This window comes from Magnolia sinica, chromosome 12 (genome assembly GCF_029962835.1).
Source record: "Magnolia sinica isolate HGM2019 chromosome 12, MsV1, whole genome shotgun sequence".
NCBI lineage: Eukaryota > Viridiplantae > Streptophyta > Magnoliopsida > Magnoliales > Magnoliaceae > Magnolia > Magnolia sinica.
In genome coordinates this window covers 52,448,346-52,467,493 of record NC_080584.1, presented here as the reverse complement: position 1 = coordinate 52,467,493, position 19,148 = coordinate 52,448,346, and the positions used below count along the sequence as shown (strand labels likewise).

Below are 19,148 nucleotides of genomic sequence, written 5' to 3'. Positions count from 1 at the left end.
GGCCGCCTCACTTTGATCAAGACGACTTTTTCCAATATGCAAGTGAACTTTATGTCGCTTTTCAAATGCCCCAAGTTGGTATTAAACAAGCTGGAAAAGCTCGAGGGAGATTTTTTAGCAAAGGAGATTTGGAAGGGAGAAAGTTCCATTTGCTTAGATGGGACAAGGTGTGAAGCCACTTTTAGAAGAGGGGGTGGGTATTATACCCTTGGAAGTGATAAATAGGGCTCTTTTAGGGAAATGGATATGGGCATTCAGTGAAGAAGAGGGCAAGCTTTGGAGGAATTTGGTCGCTTGGAGGTATGGGATGCATGAGGGTGGTTGGTTTCTGAAGCAGTCTTCGCTTTATAAGGCTTCTACTGCCAGGAAAGCAATGGTGAATATGCAGCATATCGTAAGTAAGAGCATCTCTTTTAAGATTGTGAAAGGATCGCGGAATCGGTTCTGGTTAGATATTTGGTGCGGGGAAAGCACGCTTCACAATAGGTTTTCCTTGATCGCTCGGCTTGCCTCTGATTGTTTTGTCAAGGTGGTGGAATGCTTCTCGAGAACTTATTGGATGAGGAGTATGTGGAGTTTTTGGCCTTGTTAAACACACTCAAGCTTGTTAAACCCGATTTACACCAAGCAGACGAAATTACATGGGCTGGACATCATTCTGGAAAGTTTTCAATTAGATCGTTGTTCAATTTACTCTCCAAGAGCTCTAGCAATTTGGCCCCAGCCCTCCCTTTTCTACATTAGTTCTATGAAGCTCTGCCTCGAGTTATGGATTTTTCGTGGCCAAGGTATTCCATATCAGTAACGGTTGCCGTAACAGTCACCACCATTACTGATACGGGTATCAGTTGTAACGGCCGATACAGTGTTGTAACGACTGTTACGACCACCGTAACGGTTACAAAGTTTCCTTTGCCCGAAAAATTCTGAAAAAATATTTAAAAAATCAAGAATAATGTAAATATTCCAAATATGTATTCATTTTTTGTTTTGAACATATTTATGGTAGTGTAGCGGTCTACTCTTTGGTGAGAGTGTTGTATCGGGCTGTCTAGTGAATTTGTGAACATGATTATATGTATCTAATGTTTACACATCACAATTAAGCATTAAAACTATAAATAAGAAAATTTGCATTAATACTACTTTTTCAATTTTTTGAAAAAAAAAAAAAAAAAAGCCATCGGAGCTTCTATTCGCTCAAATCACTTCAATCGACGATTTTAATATTAAAAATTGTAGTAAAAGTGGTCGAAATCTACTGTAAAATGATTGAGGAGAGTTTTTGGAATGAGAAAAGTTGTAAAAAAAAAGAAAGTGGCCATTTTTCGACCGTTACATGGGTAACGGTTGTTATGCCCCATAACGCCATTTATGGCCACCGTAACAGCCGATAAAGTCCCAAAAAATCAACTAGCCTATTTCACCCCCGTATCGCGTAACGGTCATGGCCGTTACCTATACGTATTGGCCTTTACAGGCGTATCGTAACGGATACGGAACACCTTGTTCGTGGCTGATAGGGAGAAAGAGGATCCTCGCTATTGATAACTAACTAAGAAGAACTCTCGTCCTCCACAATATATGTTTGATGTGCATTAACAATGAGGAATCGATTAATCATCTTTTCATCAATTGCTCATTTGTTGCAAAAGTCTAAGGCCATTTCCTTAGTTTATTTCACAGCAACTGGATCATGCCAAAAATGGAGGAAGATCTTTTGTGGTCTTGGCATGGAGTCAGAGTAGGCAAGTTTGGGGAAAGAAGTTTGGAGGTTGTTGACTATGGTGGTCCTTTGGGTTATTTGGAGATCTAGAAATGGTCGTTATTTCCAGCATAAGAGGGATGTTAATGAGGTCATCCTTAAAGTAAAATTCTCATTTTGGAATGGTTAGTGTGTGTTAAGGCAGCCCCAGTTGTCCCTTTCTCTTGAGTGTTTCGACTTTTTGTTGGGTTGTATCCTTTCCACGCGTCTTACATGCTTTTAATAAAACTTTGTCATCTTTCCAAAAAAATAAACAGATCACTTACATTAGGCAAAAGAGAAGCCCACTCAAAGACAAAGGTCTTAGCCAGCAACACAACCACTTCCTCCCCCCTAGACCTATTATGATAACAACGCTTATTACGCTCGTACCAAATGGTCCACATCATAGCTAGGAGGACAAGGAACCAAATCAGTTTAAGATGCTTAACAACGCATCCACCATGCCATGCCTAAAGAAGCTTGGACAAAGACTCCGGCGTGACCCACGGCATATTAAGGAAGCCTAGGAAAAACAACCACACTTTAGAAGTGAAAGAACGGTGAATAAAAAGGCGGTCGACTGACTCTGCCTCCTACATGCAAAGATAGTACCTACTATGGATGATCATGCCCCTTTTTTAAAGATTGTCGATCATCAAGACCTTGCTTCTACCCATTAACCACATAAAAAACACAACCTTAGGACGTGCCCCATACGACCAAAAGTGGAAGGCATCCGAAGGACTAGCACAGTGGTTTGGAGCAAGGAATAAAAGGATCAAACCTTAAAACGACACGAACTGTGGGACCTCCAAAGTAAGACATCTATCTCCCTGGGAGATGGGACAAGGCATCTTTCAGGCGATCAAGTAGTAGAAACTCTTCCATTTCTGAATCTATAAGGTTTCTTCCGCAATGGGGAGCCAAAAGAACGAAAGGACTTTTCCGCTGATAACAGTCCCTCACCTTGATATTCCTGGACGAGGCTAAGCATGCCAGAGACAAAAAGGCTTAGTAGAGGGGGGTATACCCACACCAAAGATCTGCCCAAAATCTTACTCTAGAACCATTCCAAATAGAGAAGGCAATACCTTTCCTAAACTCTGGCGCAAACGCAAAAATGGACTTCCAAATGAAAGAGGCTCTAGAGAGAGAAGAGCCTTTCACCTCCCATCCCCCTTCTATAAGGTCGTACTTACTAATAAGAAGCTCACAACAAAGTCTTCCTTCCTCGGCACCAAAGCGCCACATCCACTTACCCAAAAGGGCAATATTCGTGCTACGGAGATCCTTAATACTCATGCCCCCATGGGAGAATGAACGGCACACATCTTCCCACTTCACAAGATGGAATTTGTGCTCTTCATTAGATCCCTTACGAAGTCTCTTCTAAGCTTATCGAGCTTATCTAATACAACTTGCGAGCATTTGAAAAGAGAGGTAATAAACTGGCATATTGGAGAAGGTAGTCTTCGTGAGAGTAAAGCAACCCCCAATCGATAGGCAACAAATCTACGAAGATCCTTTCAATTCTCTTAACCACCTTGTCCTAAAGGTGCAAGGCTAGTTTCCCAATGCACATAAAAAGCCCAAGATAGGTAGAAGGAAGAGAGCCTACCTTGCAACCGAAAAGTGAGGAAAGAAACATATTCTTGATTCATATTGATGCCCAACAGCTCACTTTTATCAATGTTGACCTTAAGACCAAAAACCACTTCGAAGTAAACCACTACTTTTCGAAAATTGTCCACCTTGATTGGATCATCGCTACAGAAAATGATAGTATTGTCTACAACCTGAAGATGGGAGATCCTTAACTCTTGCCACCCCACCTTGAATCCACTAATAAGATCTAACCCTTGGGCTTTAGATAATATCCGGTTGAAGCTTCTGTAATAATGATGAAAAGGAATAGAGAAAGCAAGTCCCCTTGCTTAAGACATCTAAAGGGCTTAAAGAACACTTTGGGTGATCCATTCACAAGACCAAAGAAAGATGGAGAAGGAACACAAGAGTCGATCGATCGTTGCCACTTTCGTCCGCACCCCATCCGAAGCAACATATAGTCTAGAAATTCCCTACCAACATGATCATAGGCCTTCTCTATGTCAAGCTTGCACAAAATCATGGATCTATCTTCTTTAAATCTAAAGACAAGGCATTCATGAGCTATAAGACCATTGTTGAGGATCCGTCTTCCCAGGACAAAGGTTCCTTGGTTCTTTGAAATGATGATTCCAATAACTTTTCGAAACCTGGAGGCAAGAATTTTAGCGACAATCTTATACAAACTGCTAATAAGGCTAATGGGCCTAAAATCCCTTAATGATTCAGCTCACTCCCCTTTAGGGATAATAGCGATAAAAGCAACTAGATAATGCCTAGATGAAAAAAGTCTTTTACGAAGCCTACCACATCTTCCTTCAAGACATGTTTTTAAGTCGGAAAAAAGTTAGGGGGTTAACCATCCGGGCCTGGCACTTTGTCCCTTCCCATGCTCCATGCCCTCCTTAATTTCTTCTTCATCTAATGACTTCTCTAACATATCAATGTCTTCTCTTGAAAGAGTCAACATGAAGATTGTTGAGCATTGGCCGATTCAATTACTCTCTAGAAAGAAACCTCTCACATAAACCCACAATAGCGTTACGGATTTCAGATTTTTCTTCCAACCTCGGGCCCTCGATGACCAAAGAACTAATCTAGTTGTTCCTTCTTCCGGCTAATGCGATATTGTCAAAAAAATGAGTGTGCTTATCCCCTTCCTTAAGCCATAAAGCCCCCCACCTTTGCCTCCATTTGATCTCCTCCTCTTGTAAAAAGGAAGCATACTCTTTGGATAGTTTCGGTCGTCTCTCGAGCTCTAAAGAGGACAGCTCCTCCCCCTCCACTTTAACATCGAGGGCAAGCATTTCATCTAGGATGGAAGACATTTCAGCCTCTCAAGCTCCATACACTTCCTTTTTCCAAATCTTATTCTTCTCTTTCAACATTCTCATCTTGTGTTCTAACTTAAAGCCTGGCAAACCTTCAATCTGGAATGAGGACCAACAGTCTTCCACTAACTCAACGAAGCCTTCGACCTCTTGGCACGCCAATTCAAATCTAAAAGGCTTGGGCCCCCAAACCTCCATTTCCGCATACAGGACAATAGGCCGATGATCCGAGACAATCCATGGAAGGCCCTAGAGTTGCACCAAAGGAAAATTCTCCAACCAATCCAACAAAACAAGAAATCTGTCAAGCCTGGATAGAATTCGCTTGATCTGTCCATTAAACCATGCAATCACATCGGGATGTCGACCAGATCTAGAGAATGAATAAAGGAGGCAAAATCTTTCACGCTACAATTCTCCTTGGAAACGAGAGACTTCTCATAGCTGAACGAAATAACAGGGAAGGGGCCACTTTGCTGGAATGGAGCCCAGCTTGTCCCAGAAACTCGCTCTCTAAGCAACCTTACACAAGCCATAGACAAAGGAGAAAAGCTATCAGAACCCTGAAGAGACATGAGATAAGACCACAAAAACTGAGAAAGACCGGCAAAAGCTATCCACCTCCTTCTAGAAACTTGTGTTCCACCAACTACAATGCCACCAACTGATCGCACAGCATCTACAAAAATCTAGTCTTTATTCTTAGTGCACCAAATAGTCCGGATCCCCACGTAAGAAAGACAAAAGCTTGGTTTCTTGAAGGGAAATAACCTGAGCATGAGCTCTAGATTTTCTACATACCTCCTTGGAAGCGCTTGGACTTGCAGCCAAGACCCCTGATATTCCTGCTTAAGACAATCATTGAGAGACAGACCTCGCCCTTCTCCCCTTCTAAGCCCCATTGTCCTTGGACCCTGCTTAATTTATAGAACTATCCAGTCTCAACAACTCCCTCCACCCTCTTAGAGTATGCTTGTGCCGCCTTCTACCCTCTTCGCATAGCCAAAGATCACCCCTTTGTTCCACAAAGTGAACGAGGGCAATCGCGCTTCATCACAAGCTCGGAACGAAAGGACAATCATATTACCAACTCTATCGATAACATCCTTTGCCCAATCAAGCTCTTCTTATGAAAGATGTCTGTCCATCACCATAAGACAGGGAAATATTGCCCCTTCAAAGCTCTAAGCTTCATCACCGTCAACTATCGCAGGTCTTACAACAACAACTTGAAGAAGGCTGACGTCCATCATGTCTGAGAGATCTTATCCAAACGGGCGAAGGATAGCATGTGAAACTACGTCTGGATCAGCAAGAGTAATTGCCTTGTTGATCTCCTAACCTACAAACCAACCTACCGAACCGAGAGAGACGTCTCCAATCTTCGGAGATTAAATAGGAGACTCACAATCACAAGAAGGAGAAGGCTAGACCCCCGCTTCTTCCGCAGGTAGAGAAAGAATAAGAGGGGGCTTTGGAGATGACGCGCTAACTCCTGCCCTGGAATAAGAAAACAGGGGTCAATCGACCTGTCTTAAGGGCGTGTTTGATTTCCAAGAGCTTGGGTAAATACCCAAGAAATGGGTAATTATTACCATTTCATCCGTTTGAAAATCCAGGGAAACTTCTGCACTGAGAACCGGTTCAAATAGCTATTGAAAATTTTTGAACCTCAAGGTAATGTATATGATATATCAATTCCGTCCATATGTTTTACCATAATATTTTAAGGCATGAGCCAAAAAATGAGGATGATCCAACACTCAGGTGGCCCACACCAAAAGAAACAGTGGCCTCACAAAGTTTTTAACGGTAAGTATTCGATTCCTGTTTTCGTATGGTGTGGTCCACTTGAGTCTTGGATATACCTCATTTTTTTGCTCATAATATAAAATCAAAAGGCATAATGGATGAACGGTGTGGATAAGCGAAATGCATCACAGTGGGACCCATATATATTTTGTAATGTTTTCAGTTTCCGTGTCAAAAAAGTAAGTAGTCAAATCAAGTGCCTTGTAAATACACGGGGAAATAATTATTACTCTTTTACTGGTATTTCCCAGTGCACTGGGAAATCAAACAGGCCCTAAGGGTCTCACGTGTAGAGATAAGAGGCACGGGCAGCTCCATACCTCCAACCAACAACTCCCGACTAACCAGAGGGGCACGTGCGAGGCATGCATTCACCAAAACAACCTCGTCAAGATGGAGGCATGGCCTCTTTTCGCCCATGTGATCAGGCTCAACAACCCAAGCCTCCAACTGAGCCACATCTAACCCATCCCCATCTTGTCAAGCTTGGGCCGAGACCTCTTCCAATGTCCGAGCCTAAGATCTAAGACACATGGGGACAAGGATACCTCGTGCGAAGACTCTCCAAATGCCATGATACCTGTGCTTGGAGGAGTACCGATGGAGCACCAAGCCTAAAAACTAAGCCCACAATTCGCCTCATGTCCATCTACCAGTGAACCACCAACCAGAGGCTTATAGCACAAGTCTCTTGATATTGTTGCTCCAGCAGAGAGGAGGAATGGTACACCTTCCCCACTTCCACCACCGGCCGAGATGGACTGGAAGGAGACTTCCCTCTGCTTCCACTTTCCCCCCACCTACTATGAACACCCCGCGTCTTCTCTCTCTCCACATGCAACTTGAAGATCATCTCTTCAACCTTAATGGATACTTCCCTTGGCTCCAATAAGCTTTTACTTCTCCTAATGCATAGTCCAGCAAAGCTAATATCATCACCTGACTTCATGCCCTCATAGATTGTCATCACTTCGACAAGGCATTCTCCAACTGTAGCGAAAATCTCCTTGCACCAAAGCTCCAAAGGGATACCCCAAATCAAGAACCAGGCGACCTATTTCCCAAACATAGATGCTTCTTCCCAATTTCTAATGGATTTAATAAGGTCGTCATTAACTCTAGTGCTGACCATCACCAGCTGGTCGAGGTTGGTGTTAGGTCTAACCGAGATCCAGACCTCATTAGCTTTTAGAGCCTTGATTTTGTGGTCGGACTCATCCAGCCTACAACAAGCTTTGAGCCAAGACATGAGCTGAGAGACGAGAGCCCCCTCCTTCGTTTGTGCCACCACGGACCACTAAAGGTAGGATCCGACATAGTCCACCGCTGGTGAGTCTACTCGGATTACCATACCTTCTGCTTCAGCCTCTTTCATTTCACATTAGCGGGAAGAGATTGCTCCTCCTGACCTGCAAGAGATGCTTCCTTCTATCCCTGCTCCAACCGAAATCCCGATAGTGCATCCTTGAAGGACCAAGAATTTCCTCCACTAGACCCCCCACCCTGGCTAAGAGCCTCAAAGCTCAGGGCCTTAGCGGATGACCCTGACCCCAGATCCCTGACGAGAGCCTCCTTCGACAAGCCTCGCCCACCTTTTTCCTTCAATCGATCCTCCCTGTAGGAGTTCTAGTTCCCCAAAATCGGGGAATCACTGCTTCCATGAATATGACAAAAAATGATATGGTCAGATGTTGTAGAATCACTAATCCATGATGAACTACTAGAATCATTGGACACTAAATGAGCAGACGCAAAGATACCTATTCGAACCTGGACAGACTGGAGAGATGAAACAATCTCAAGAACAATAAGACAACAACTGAACTTTGAAATTGTATTCATAAGAGAATTGAGAGAAACATTCAAAGAATGCATAACATGCAATTCTATGTTAAAAAATCTCTAAATGGCTACACTAGCAAAATAGGCCTTCTTGAGGATAGCGACTACATTCCCACTCATCTTTTTCATGTGCAAAGGTCAACCACAATGGGTCCAAGAAAGTTTTTCTTTGACACCAACATGGGAATCACCACTACCTTTGTTTATACCAACAATACAACCATCACCGTGCCCATGAAAGCAATGGTTCACTCTCATTGTAATAAAGCACCACAAGCAACTACAAATTATAAACTTCTATGTTACAAGTCTAATCCATGCTAGAAAACACTAAGCGTCACTGAAGAAGGTGAAGAAGACATTCCACAACCCACTGTTGTCAGAGTTGCAGAGTAAGTCATGGGCGATAAGCGGTGAGTACATGCAAAAGATGAGTTTCTCTCTTGGAGAGAAGTTCAATAGCTTTTAAAAATTAAAATTAAAATTAAAATAAAAAAATTTAAAAAAAAAAAACAAAAAAGCTATGAATAACCTCTATAGTTTGGAAACTTCAAAAACAAAAATGTCCTCTGATGAATATCTTTTCCATTCTTAACTAAGGGTAATTCCTAAATCCAGATTATTACAAATTATAAATCAAACCGAACCACTAAAATTTGCAAACTAGCACAAACCAGGAACAAATTGCCAAGACAGAGGGAGAGGAAGAGTTGTGGTTTGGTGTTTTTTTTTTTTTTTTTTGGTGAGGGGGGCTCATAATGTTTTATCAGATGTAGAAGTTAACAAAAGCTAACTTCATATTCTATTTCTGATTTTGCTTCTGAAATCAAAAGTGAAGGTACGAGTCCTAGGCATGGAATGGAGATTCAGATACTCCAAATCTTCCAAAAACTAGAATACATGTACGAATATCCAGCACATTGCTAATTACAGAAACCATGCATGGGCATACCGTTATAAAATAATTAAGAAATTGCTATTGTATCATGCCGACAGATACTTCACTGATAAAAGTATGAAGTTATCATAGCAGGCAAGAACAGAACAAGAGGAAAGCATTCTTTTACCAGATACTCCAGAGTTATCAAATGCCAGTAGACTCATGAACCATGGTCCATGGAGTGTTCTTGGCTAGACTTTTGAGGATACACTTGAGTGACTAGCAGTTTTGTTATAAATCTTTAAATGCACTTAGTTCCTTTTACCGATCAAAATAAAAAAAAATAAATAAATAAATACAATTTAAAATTTAAAAAAAATAGCAGTATTAAGAACAACAAGCTCAATAACTCATTGAAACCAGGGTTTAGGAATGGCAATCACCCACCTCGAAAGAGAAAGTCTTATCTGGAAATATTGTGGCATTTCTTGTCAAAGTTAGCGGAATTAAAGCACAAATTAGAGCTGCAACAACCACACAAGAAGCACTTCAAATTTTCCATACAATTAGATACATATTGAATAAGTTTGTGTGACACAAAGAAAAAGAAAAAATGAATTCTGCAAAGATGGGAAATTGCAAGAAAGAGAGCATTATCATACAAACACAAAACTCTGAGCAACTTACAATCATTAACATCCTGCAGTGCTATTGCAAAGTACAAGTCAAGAAACCGAGGTGCCATATGAATTGCTTGTCTTAGTCTTTCAGATTGAGGGCTATTAATTGCAGCCTGTAATGCTGCTACTATCCCAGGAGACGTCCAGTGACGTTCCTGTAAAGCAATATAGCAAGATTATCAACTACATATTTCTCCCACTAGGCTAAGAAGAAAATGAAAAGGCTCTAGCAACACAAAACAATAACCAAAACCAAGAATAAGGTACCCAACCAAAATATCCCATTATACATTATACCATTCCGAATAACCAATTGCAAAAGCGAAGTTATTAAATGGAAACTCTAATACATAAGGAACTTTCAGGAAAAGGTTTCCCTGAGTGTTTGAAACAATATAAAGAGCACAACTACATGCCATGACCTATAATATATATAGATAATTTACAAGCACAGAATTCAATAATGGATTTTGTATTTATCAGGTTGGCAAGCCCAAAAATTAAATTATGTTCCCCTCTATCAATTCATCAAATTTACATAAAATTCCATGAAGGCAATACACGAGGATCCTTGCATGGAGACAACGTTCCCATGACACAAAATCGTCTTTTTCCGACCATGACTAGGCTCGGGACTTGATCAAACATGAGGTTGGGTCAATCTGCTGAGTCCCAGATCAAACAGGATGATAAAGAAAATCTTTTTTTTTTTCTATTATGAAATAAATTAAAATTCTTCAACAAAAAAGGAAATAAATTAAAATAGAAAATTCCTCGTCTTCCTCTTCTGATTCCTCTTGTTCTTCTTCTTCTTCTTCTTCCCTAATCTTGTTTCCTCTCTCCTCTCTTTCCCCTTCTTCCTCCTCTTCTTCCTCTTCCGCTTCATCTTCCTTGGATCAACTCAGTCAACTCATTGAAACCAGGCCGAGTCAACTGAGTCTTGAGTCAATCCGGGAAACCAGGCTGAGTCAAATGCATACCAGAATCTGCCTGGATTTCCTGAGCCAATGACCCAGCCAGGTTGACCCACCTAATTTGAAAACTATGCTCAGAATTGCATCATCCACACAAGACATTCATGAACATCTCATACCAGAAATATTTACATAGACACCAGCCATATTCCAGTTCTGAATATGATTGATGGAACAAGAAGATTGCTGCAGCAAGGTGGTTGCAGTGATGGAAGCAGCAGTGGTGACAATGGTGGCAGTAGCAATGACATGGACGACAACTGTGATGGAAACGATGATAATGATTATGATGATGAACAATTGATCTAAAGGTGACCTGAAGCAGCAGTGGTGACAATGGTGGCAGTAGCCTATGTTTTCTGCATATATCATGTAAGAGAGATGAACCTTGGTATATATTTTTCACTTAAATAATGGTATCAGCGGCCACCCAACCATGTGGGACAGCATTACAAAGAGCACCAACACTTTCAAAGAATAAATTAGCATTTTCAAGACCTTCAATTGTTTCAGAAAGTGTCAACTAGACAATCTTTTGGTATAGTAGAAAACATAGCTCGCTGTTTGGAGTGCACATGTTGAAGATGCATCCGCTACCTCCCAAGAGAAGCATGGCAGGTGAACCACAATCGTTTCCAAGAATGCCCCTCTAAAAAAGGTGTCACGCGACCTGGTTCCGGTTAAGGGTGGCAAAACTTGACCCGAACCACTGACCTGACCCAGACCCAACCGAAAAAGTCAAGATTGGGTTTGGGTTGACCAATTTCCCATATGGGTTCGGTTCAAGGTTGTGAGTTTTTTGTTTTTTTCAACCACAAATTAAATGAGTTGGTTTGGATTTGCTAGGTTGGACCTAGCAGGTCATGAACATGGTCTACCCCTTGCCTCACTAAATGCTAATCATACATACATACATACATACATACATGTGTGTGTGGGTGTGTTACATGCTATGATATAATATGAGTTTAAAACCCCTAAACCTGGTTATGAAGGTTGTAGATTTTTAAATATGTGGTTTATACTTTTATATTTTTTCTCAAGTATGTGATTAATATTTTTATATTTTTTCTATAGAATGATAATATTTTTTTTAATTTAATGGGTCAGGTGAGTTGGGTTGGGGTTGAGATTTTCAACCTATTTAATAAATGAGTTGGGGTCCTCATTATGACCTAAACCTAGGCCAACCTGAACCATTGCCACCCCCGGCTTTGGTAATGACAAAAATACTCAATCACCAATAAAGTTTGTACCATCATCATCATCTAAGGCTTATCCTCGACTAATTGGGTTCGGCTACATGAATCCTTTTCCACCATTCCACTCTATCAAAGGCTATAAATTTAATAGACTATAGGTCATCAAATCTTTTCTTACTACCTCCACCCATGTCCTTGTGGGCCTTCCCCTTGCCCTTTTAGAGCCTTCAACTTGTACCAACTCACTCACCTAATTTCAGCTACACATCCTATAAACATGTTGTTACTTTACTACCGAACATTTTATCCCATAAAGTATGACTAGTCTTATAGCCATTTTATAAAACTTTCCTTTCGACTGGTACATGATTATCACATAAAATTCCAGAGGCACATTTCCATTTCTTCCAGCTCGCTTGAATTCTATTGACAACATCCTTCTCAATATCTCCACTATCATAAAGTATCAACCCACGATATTGGAAGTGGTCATTTTGGGAAACTTCTTGATCAACAATCTCAAGTAGTTCCTTGTTCCCACTCTTATTGTTACAAAAAGAGCATTCCATATACTTTGTTTTAGTCTAACTAATTATAAATCGTATAGATTTTAAAGCACCGTTCCATAAATCTGTGTCTAAGCCCTCCCTTGTTCTGTCAATCAAAACCATGTCATCTGTCAATCAAAACCATGTCATCTGCAAACAACATACACCATGGGATCTCTTCCTGCAAATGCCTCATTAACTCATCCATAACTAATGTGAAAAGGTACAGCCTCATTGTCGACCCATGGTGCAAGCCTACAAAAATCAGGAACTCACTTGTCTCTACACTCGTGGTCTTCACATTTGTTACTGCTCCCTCATACATATCCTTAATCATGTCAATACATCCTCTTGGAAGTCCTTTCTTTACCAACACCCACTAAATTAGGACCCTATCATAAGCTTTCTCAATATCAACAAAGAACATGTGGAGATCCTCCTCTCCTAATATTTTTCCATCAATCGTCTAAGTAGAAAATAGCTTCAGTGGTGACCTCCCGGGCATGAAACCGAACCGATTTTCTAACACATTCGTCTCATGCCCAAGTCTTTCCTTGATCACTATCTCCCAAAGTTTCATAGAATGACTCGTAATCTATTCCCACAACAATTAGTCCAGCTCTGTATATCTCCATTATTCTTATTAATAGATACCATAGTACTTTTCCTCCAGTCATCTAGCATTTTCTTCAATCTTATAATCTTGGTAAACAACTTTGTCAACCAAAATAACCAATATCTCCCATAAACTTCCAAACCTCTACTGGAATACCATATAGTCCAAGAGTCTTTCCTGTTTTCATCTTTCTGAAAGCTTCTTTCACTTCAGATATCCCAATCCTATAAAAGTATTTATGGTTCCTTCAATCCATATGCTCTCAAAGTAATTGTTATTTAACAAGTTCTGAAAATAGCTTCTCCACCTTTCATTGATCTTTCCATGACTAGTACCCTCTGGTCATCACTCTTAATGCATCTAACATGATCTAGGTCCCTATTCTTTCTTTCTCTCATATTTTGCAAATTTGAAGACATCTTTCTCACCTTCTCTTGTCCCTAATCTATTGTGAGTATCATCATAAGCCTTAAATTTAGCCTCCCTTGCTACCTTCTTAGCAGTCTTTAAGGCATACCTATATTGTTCGAGATTTTCATTGTTTCTAGTTCGTTGTCAAGCTTTAAAATGTGAATTTTTCACATTAATAGCTTTTTGTGCATCGTCATTCCACCACCAAGTTTCCTTGTATGATTGTCTTCTCTCTTGATACCCCTAAAACATCTTTTTATCACTTTCCTAATACATTCAGCCATCTCATTTCAAATAACATTTACTTCTTCCAACATTCCACTTTCTTTTTTCCTTCAATTTATTCCTAAAGAACATTGTTTTTTTTTCTCCTTTTAAGTGTCACCACCTAGTTTTTTAACAGCTACAAATCCCATTCACCTTAATTCCATCTCTTTTTTTTTAAGGTAACAATGTTTATTGATAAGCTGCCACAAAATGAAGGTGGAAAAGAATACAAAGCAAAACAAAACAATTACAAGCCCAAAATGGCAATAAGCGTCCAAACCCTTAAACCTGGAGGCCCACTTGATCACCCAAGAAGCAATCTTCTGAACTACCAAGCCTATAGACCTAGATCTCTTCTCAAAACAATGATTGTTCCTCTCACCCCCTAAAGCCCATAAGACCGCCATAGCCAACAATTGCCACGTTGCCTTCCCATCTTGACCCGCACCTCCATTATGCCATGCAGCCAAAATTCAGAAAACCACCTGACATCACCCAATAGATATTGAGATTCGAAATAAGGCATTGCCAAATCTTCTTCGCGAACGGCCAATGAAGGAATAAATGATCCACCAACTCGGCATCCCTCATACACATGATACATATATTAGAGAGCACCAAGGATCTCTTGATAAGATTATCTACTATGAGAAATCTCCTTCTCCCCACTAACCACAAAAACGCAACCACCTTAGGGGGAGCCCCATACTTCCAGAATTGATAGTTATGACAGACGGTCAAAGAGGAGATAGTAGTCTATAAAAGGAACGGATTGAAAACCTCCCGAACTATGAGCCCGCCACACCACCAAATCTTCCCCCGACTCCCCGAGCCTTACAAGCTTTAGACTTTCCAAAAGGCTAATAAACTCAAAAATTTTCTCATCATGAAGACCACCTCGACAAAGAGGCACCCCAATCACCACCTCACCAGATATGGAATAATTAAAAGCAATTGTAATATTCTGCTTTGGCATTTAAATGGCTAAACTAGGAAAGGCCTCCTTAAGCACACAGTCACCTAGCCATAAATCTTCATAAAAGCAAATATGACTTCCATCTGACCTCCCACATCGAAAGAAACTCCTTAAACTTGGTATCTTATCATCAAATGATTGCAACTTCGTATCCTAAAGGGTGATAAGCTGAACTTTCTCTTTCCGACAAACATTCGAAACCTAAACTCCTGACATTCCATGAGAGAATCTTCATTGGACAACTAGCTTAGCCCCTTTTCACCACTTCGAAGCATAAACCCTGTTATTAGAGTCATAATTGATGGATGATTCTAGATTGCACAACTCTCTCTGACCTTTGAGGAATTTCCTGGATATCACCACTGACTGGAGCGAACGATTCTGACTACCCCTCGCTACTACTAACTTAGGAAAAGCATTCACAGCATCATCCTTATCCCCATAAGTGACTCCCACCAACCTTTCCACACAACCCAAAGCATCCTTCATCCACTCCTCGTCTCGAATTGATGGCTGCAAATCCCCTACAATCTCTACTCCCAAAGAAAGAAAGAAAAAAAGAAAAAAAAGTTCCCCTATCGATTCCTCTCCTCTCTCTAAGTCCAGAGAGGAATCACGTCCAACAGAACCTCACCTTCAGAGACTTCCTCAACCAATGCTCCTTTAATTTCTCCAGCAGAACTCTATGCAAGAGGGAAGATCTCTGGACTCTAGCACCCAACTCCTAAGCTTGCCTCACACTCGCCTTCTGTTGAAACTTTGCTACACCCCTAAACCTCCACAAAGTAAAAGAGAAGATCACGCCCCTCCCCTTCCCCTCAAGTTAACGGCACAAAGGGCAAAACTTGTCACTCTCTTCAAGGCTTCTCCCAGAGAGACAACAAACCTTGCAAAAGAATAAAAGGCAAGGAACCACGCATGTAGTCTAAGAGACATGGGCGGGAGAAGGGGGCAATTTTATGAGGGATGACCAGCACGAGTGTAAAATTCAAAGCTCCTAGGACGTGTGTCAACATCCCCCACTCCTCAGAGACGTGCCTCGTCGATGATAAAAGTATCTCCTTCGTCATCAAGATTGGTGATAGCGTAGGGTCCGACCCTCCTGCCACCTGCAGCTTCAAACACCATCATTACTCCAAACCTCCCACGTGTCACTACTACGATGAAGACACCCTCCCTTTTCTCAGCTTCAAACTGAAACTCAGTGCATACCCGTTGCCATCCTTGCCGAGTGCAACCCTCATAGTCACTACCGTCGCCGAATGAGTGAGAAGCCGAGAATACATCTCATCCGAACATGTGGCCTAGGATGTTGCCCTCTAAAACTCTCTCTCACCGCTAGCCACCCTCTCGTCTGACTCGGTCTCCCACGTGTTAGGGGAGAATAATGAGTCCTAGCCACCCTCTCCCTGGGGTCCACCTTGAGTCCCTCGCACATTCAGCAATGAACACACATGTAGCGCAGCAAGAAAGTCACAACCATCGACGAGCTATCTACATAGTTGTCGCGTGTCAAAACATTGTATTCCATTGGATTGACAACCTTTTGCCCACCAATGAGTGCCTCACACGCCATCTCCCTCCTGATCGATACTCCGTGAGAAACAAAATGGGTATTCCATCATCCTCTATCCCATTACGCCTCCACAACTGCCTCTCTCCTCCCTCTTATAAACCTCTCCCCATTGACCAAAGAGCCCACATCTCTCCACCCTCTTATAAACCTCTCCCCATTGACTAGAGAACTCACCTTTCACCTCCTACTCCACCTCAGAATGAACGGTCACCGACCTACCGCCAAAGAGATCGATATGTCGACACCCCCACACTAATACCCTAGCATCCGTCTCAAAGTCAATGGCAACCACCTTACCCAAACACGAACCCACCACCTAGAAGAACTCCAAGTATCATAGCTCCAAAAAGAGCCCGTGAAAAGAATCAAGCCTCCTCCATGTCAAACACAAACTTCTTCGACCACCTACAGCAGGAAACTATAGGCCCGCCGCCCAAGCAAAAATGGTCAAATTCATATCTAGGCCCGACTTCACCACTATCCATGCTTCGTTTTCTCCGGTCAGTTTCACCGAAAAGTCCCCCTCTTTCAAGCCACAATCTTCCACCACCCAAGTCGGGAGCTCCTCCATCAGCGTCTCCTCCTTTGTCTATTGCAAGCCATTGCAGCATTTCCCCTACATCTTCCGCCACTTGTGGATCCACTCGAACCAAAGGACCTCTCTCTCTCTCTCTCTCTCTCTCTCTCTCTCTCTAATGTCCTCCGACATCTCGACAACCATCCCCGAGCCAATCACTACCACCTTGAAGGACCGCTAACCCATAGGTCCCCTCTTCTCCACTACACATTTCCCTTCGAAATTATCTACCCAAACCCCTCACTCCTTCGACCTCTCTTTATCTTCCTCTCTTCCCCTTACCTTCCGATAAGACCTACTATTAGCTTCCTCGAGTCCACAGCTTGCCCTCTGAACCAAAATGTTCTTCCCTCCATAACTGCTCCCATGTAGTATCTGCACTACCCGAGCCACCTCTTCTTCTGACACCATTCAAACCAACGTTGTCGAAAGCGATCGCATAATCACATAAAGTTGTACACGTGGCATATGAAATCACCGCATATGCCATGTCTACAATATGCGATCACATATTGCATTATGCAATCACATATGCCATTATGCGATCACATAATGGCATATGTGACTCTTTTTTTTCTTTTTTTTTTGAAATCAGGACTTTTCCTTTATAAAAAAGGTACTCCTCTCTTCTCAATTTTCATTATGCTTTCCCCAAAACTCTCAAATACTCTCTCTCTCTCTCTCTCTCTCTCTCTCTCTCTCTCTCTCTCTCTCTCTCTCTCTCATTTTTAAGCACTCGAAAGCCAAAGCCATAAACGCTTTCATTTTCTCTTTCATAGTTTCACATTCACTTGAAGGCTTGGAGTAGAAAAAGCAAGCAGCAATGGTCAAGAAGACAAGAAGCAATCCTCTCTCTCTCTCTCTCTCTCTCTCTCTCTCTCTCTCTCTCTCTCTCTCTCACACACATTTTTAAGCACTCGAAAGCCAAAGCCATAAACGCTTTCATTTTCTCTTTCATAGTTTCACATTCACTTGAAGGCTTGGAGTAGAAAAAGCAAGCAGCAATGGTCAAGAAGACAAGAAGCAATCCTCTCTCTCTCTCTCTCTCTCTCTCTCTCTCTCTCTCTCTCTCTCTCTCATCTATTATCTATATCTCTCATTCTCTCCTCTTCCTTTACTTTCTCTCAAGTCTCATCTCATCTCTCTATCTTCTTGCTTTCACTTTCTTTATCTCAAATTCTATCTCTCATTCGCATTCTATAATCTAAATCTCAATCTTTCATTCATTAGCATTCTATATTTAATCTCTAAGTTCTAACTTCTATCTATTTCTTTCATTAGCATTCTCAGAACTCAAGTGACAAGTCGATGCAAGAGACTCAAGTGACAAGTCAACTCAAGACTCAATAGTCACCCAACATTTTTTATTTTTTTTTGTTTTATTGTAAATTATAATTGTGTTGTGTAATGTATCATTCATTCATTTTCATTCATTTCGTTTATCAAGATTCAAGACATTAGACATTCAAGTTCAAGTATTGAACACTAGATTTGAAAACTTCAAGATTTCAAAATTCAAATCAAGACTTCAAGAGAGGTTCAAGTTCAAGACTTCATTTCAAGATTCAAAGCAAGACTCCAAGAGAGGCTCAAGTTCAAGACTTCATTTGAAGACTTCTTTTCTCACATTCAACTCTCTCTCTCTCTCTCTCTCTCTCTCTCTCTCTCTCTCTCTCTCTCTCTCATACACAATTGTTGTAAATTGTAACTCCATTATAGTGAGACACTCTCTCCCTCCCTCTCTCTCACTCATATAGTAATAGTCTAATAAACAATAGACTAATAGTAGACATCTACATTAGTATTTACTATTTAGTAATTACTAGTTAGTTGGCAGATGGTACTTAGTACTTAACAAGTAGCTAGCCTATAACTTATTTGTTTGTCTAATACACTTTACAATACTTGGTACGTACTAATTAGTTGGTAGTTAGTAACTAGTTACTCATACACTACTTAATACTTAGTTGAGTTGACTCAAATCATCAAGTGTCATCATCTTGTTTTCTTCCCAATCATCTACTTTGAAACCGAAGTCAAATGACCTGGGTTAGAACTGTGGGCACTATTAAGTGCCAATGAAAAGTCTCAAAATAGTATGTGA

The 19,148-nt window shown here is 41.2% G+C and overlaps 1 protein-coding gene across 4 annotated transcripts in view; it reads right to left on the bottom strand.

Moving 5' to 3' along the window:
• LOC131221378 (uncharacterized) overlaps positions 1-19,148 on the bottom strand; it is a 125,735-nt gene that overhangs the window by 50,625 nt on the left and 55,962 nt on the right. For all 4 annotated transcript variants that reach the window (XM_058216632.1, XM_058216628.1, XM_058216631.1 and 1 more), the window contains exons 9-10: positions 9,905-10,052; positions 9,665-9,741 (exon numbers count right to left, since the gene is read on the bottom strand). In XM_058216632.1, coding sequence (XP_058072615.1) covers positions 9,665-9,741; positions 9,905-10,052 — 225 coding nt within the window. The remainder of the gene's footprint in view (positions 1-9,664; positions 9,742-9,904; positions 10,053-19,148) is intronic.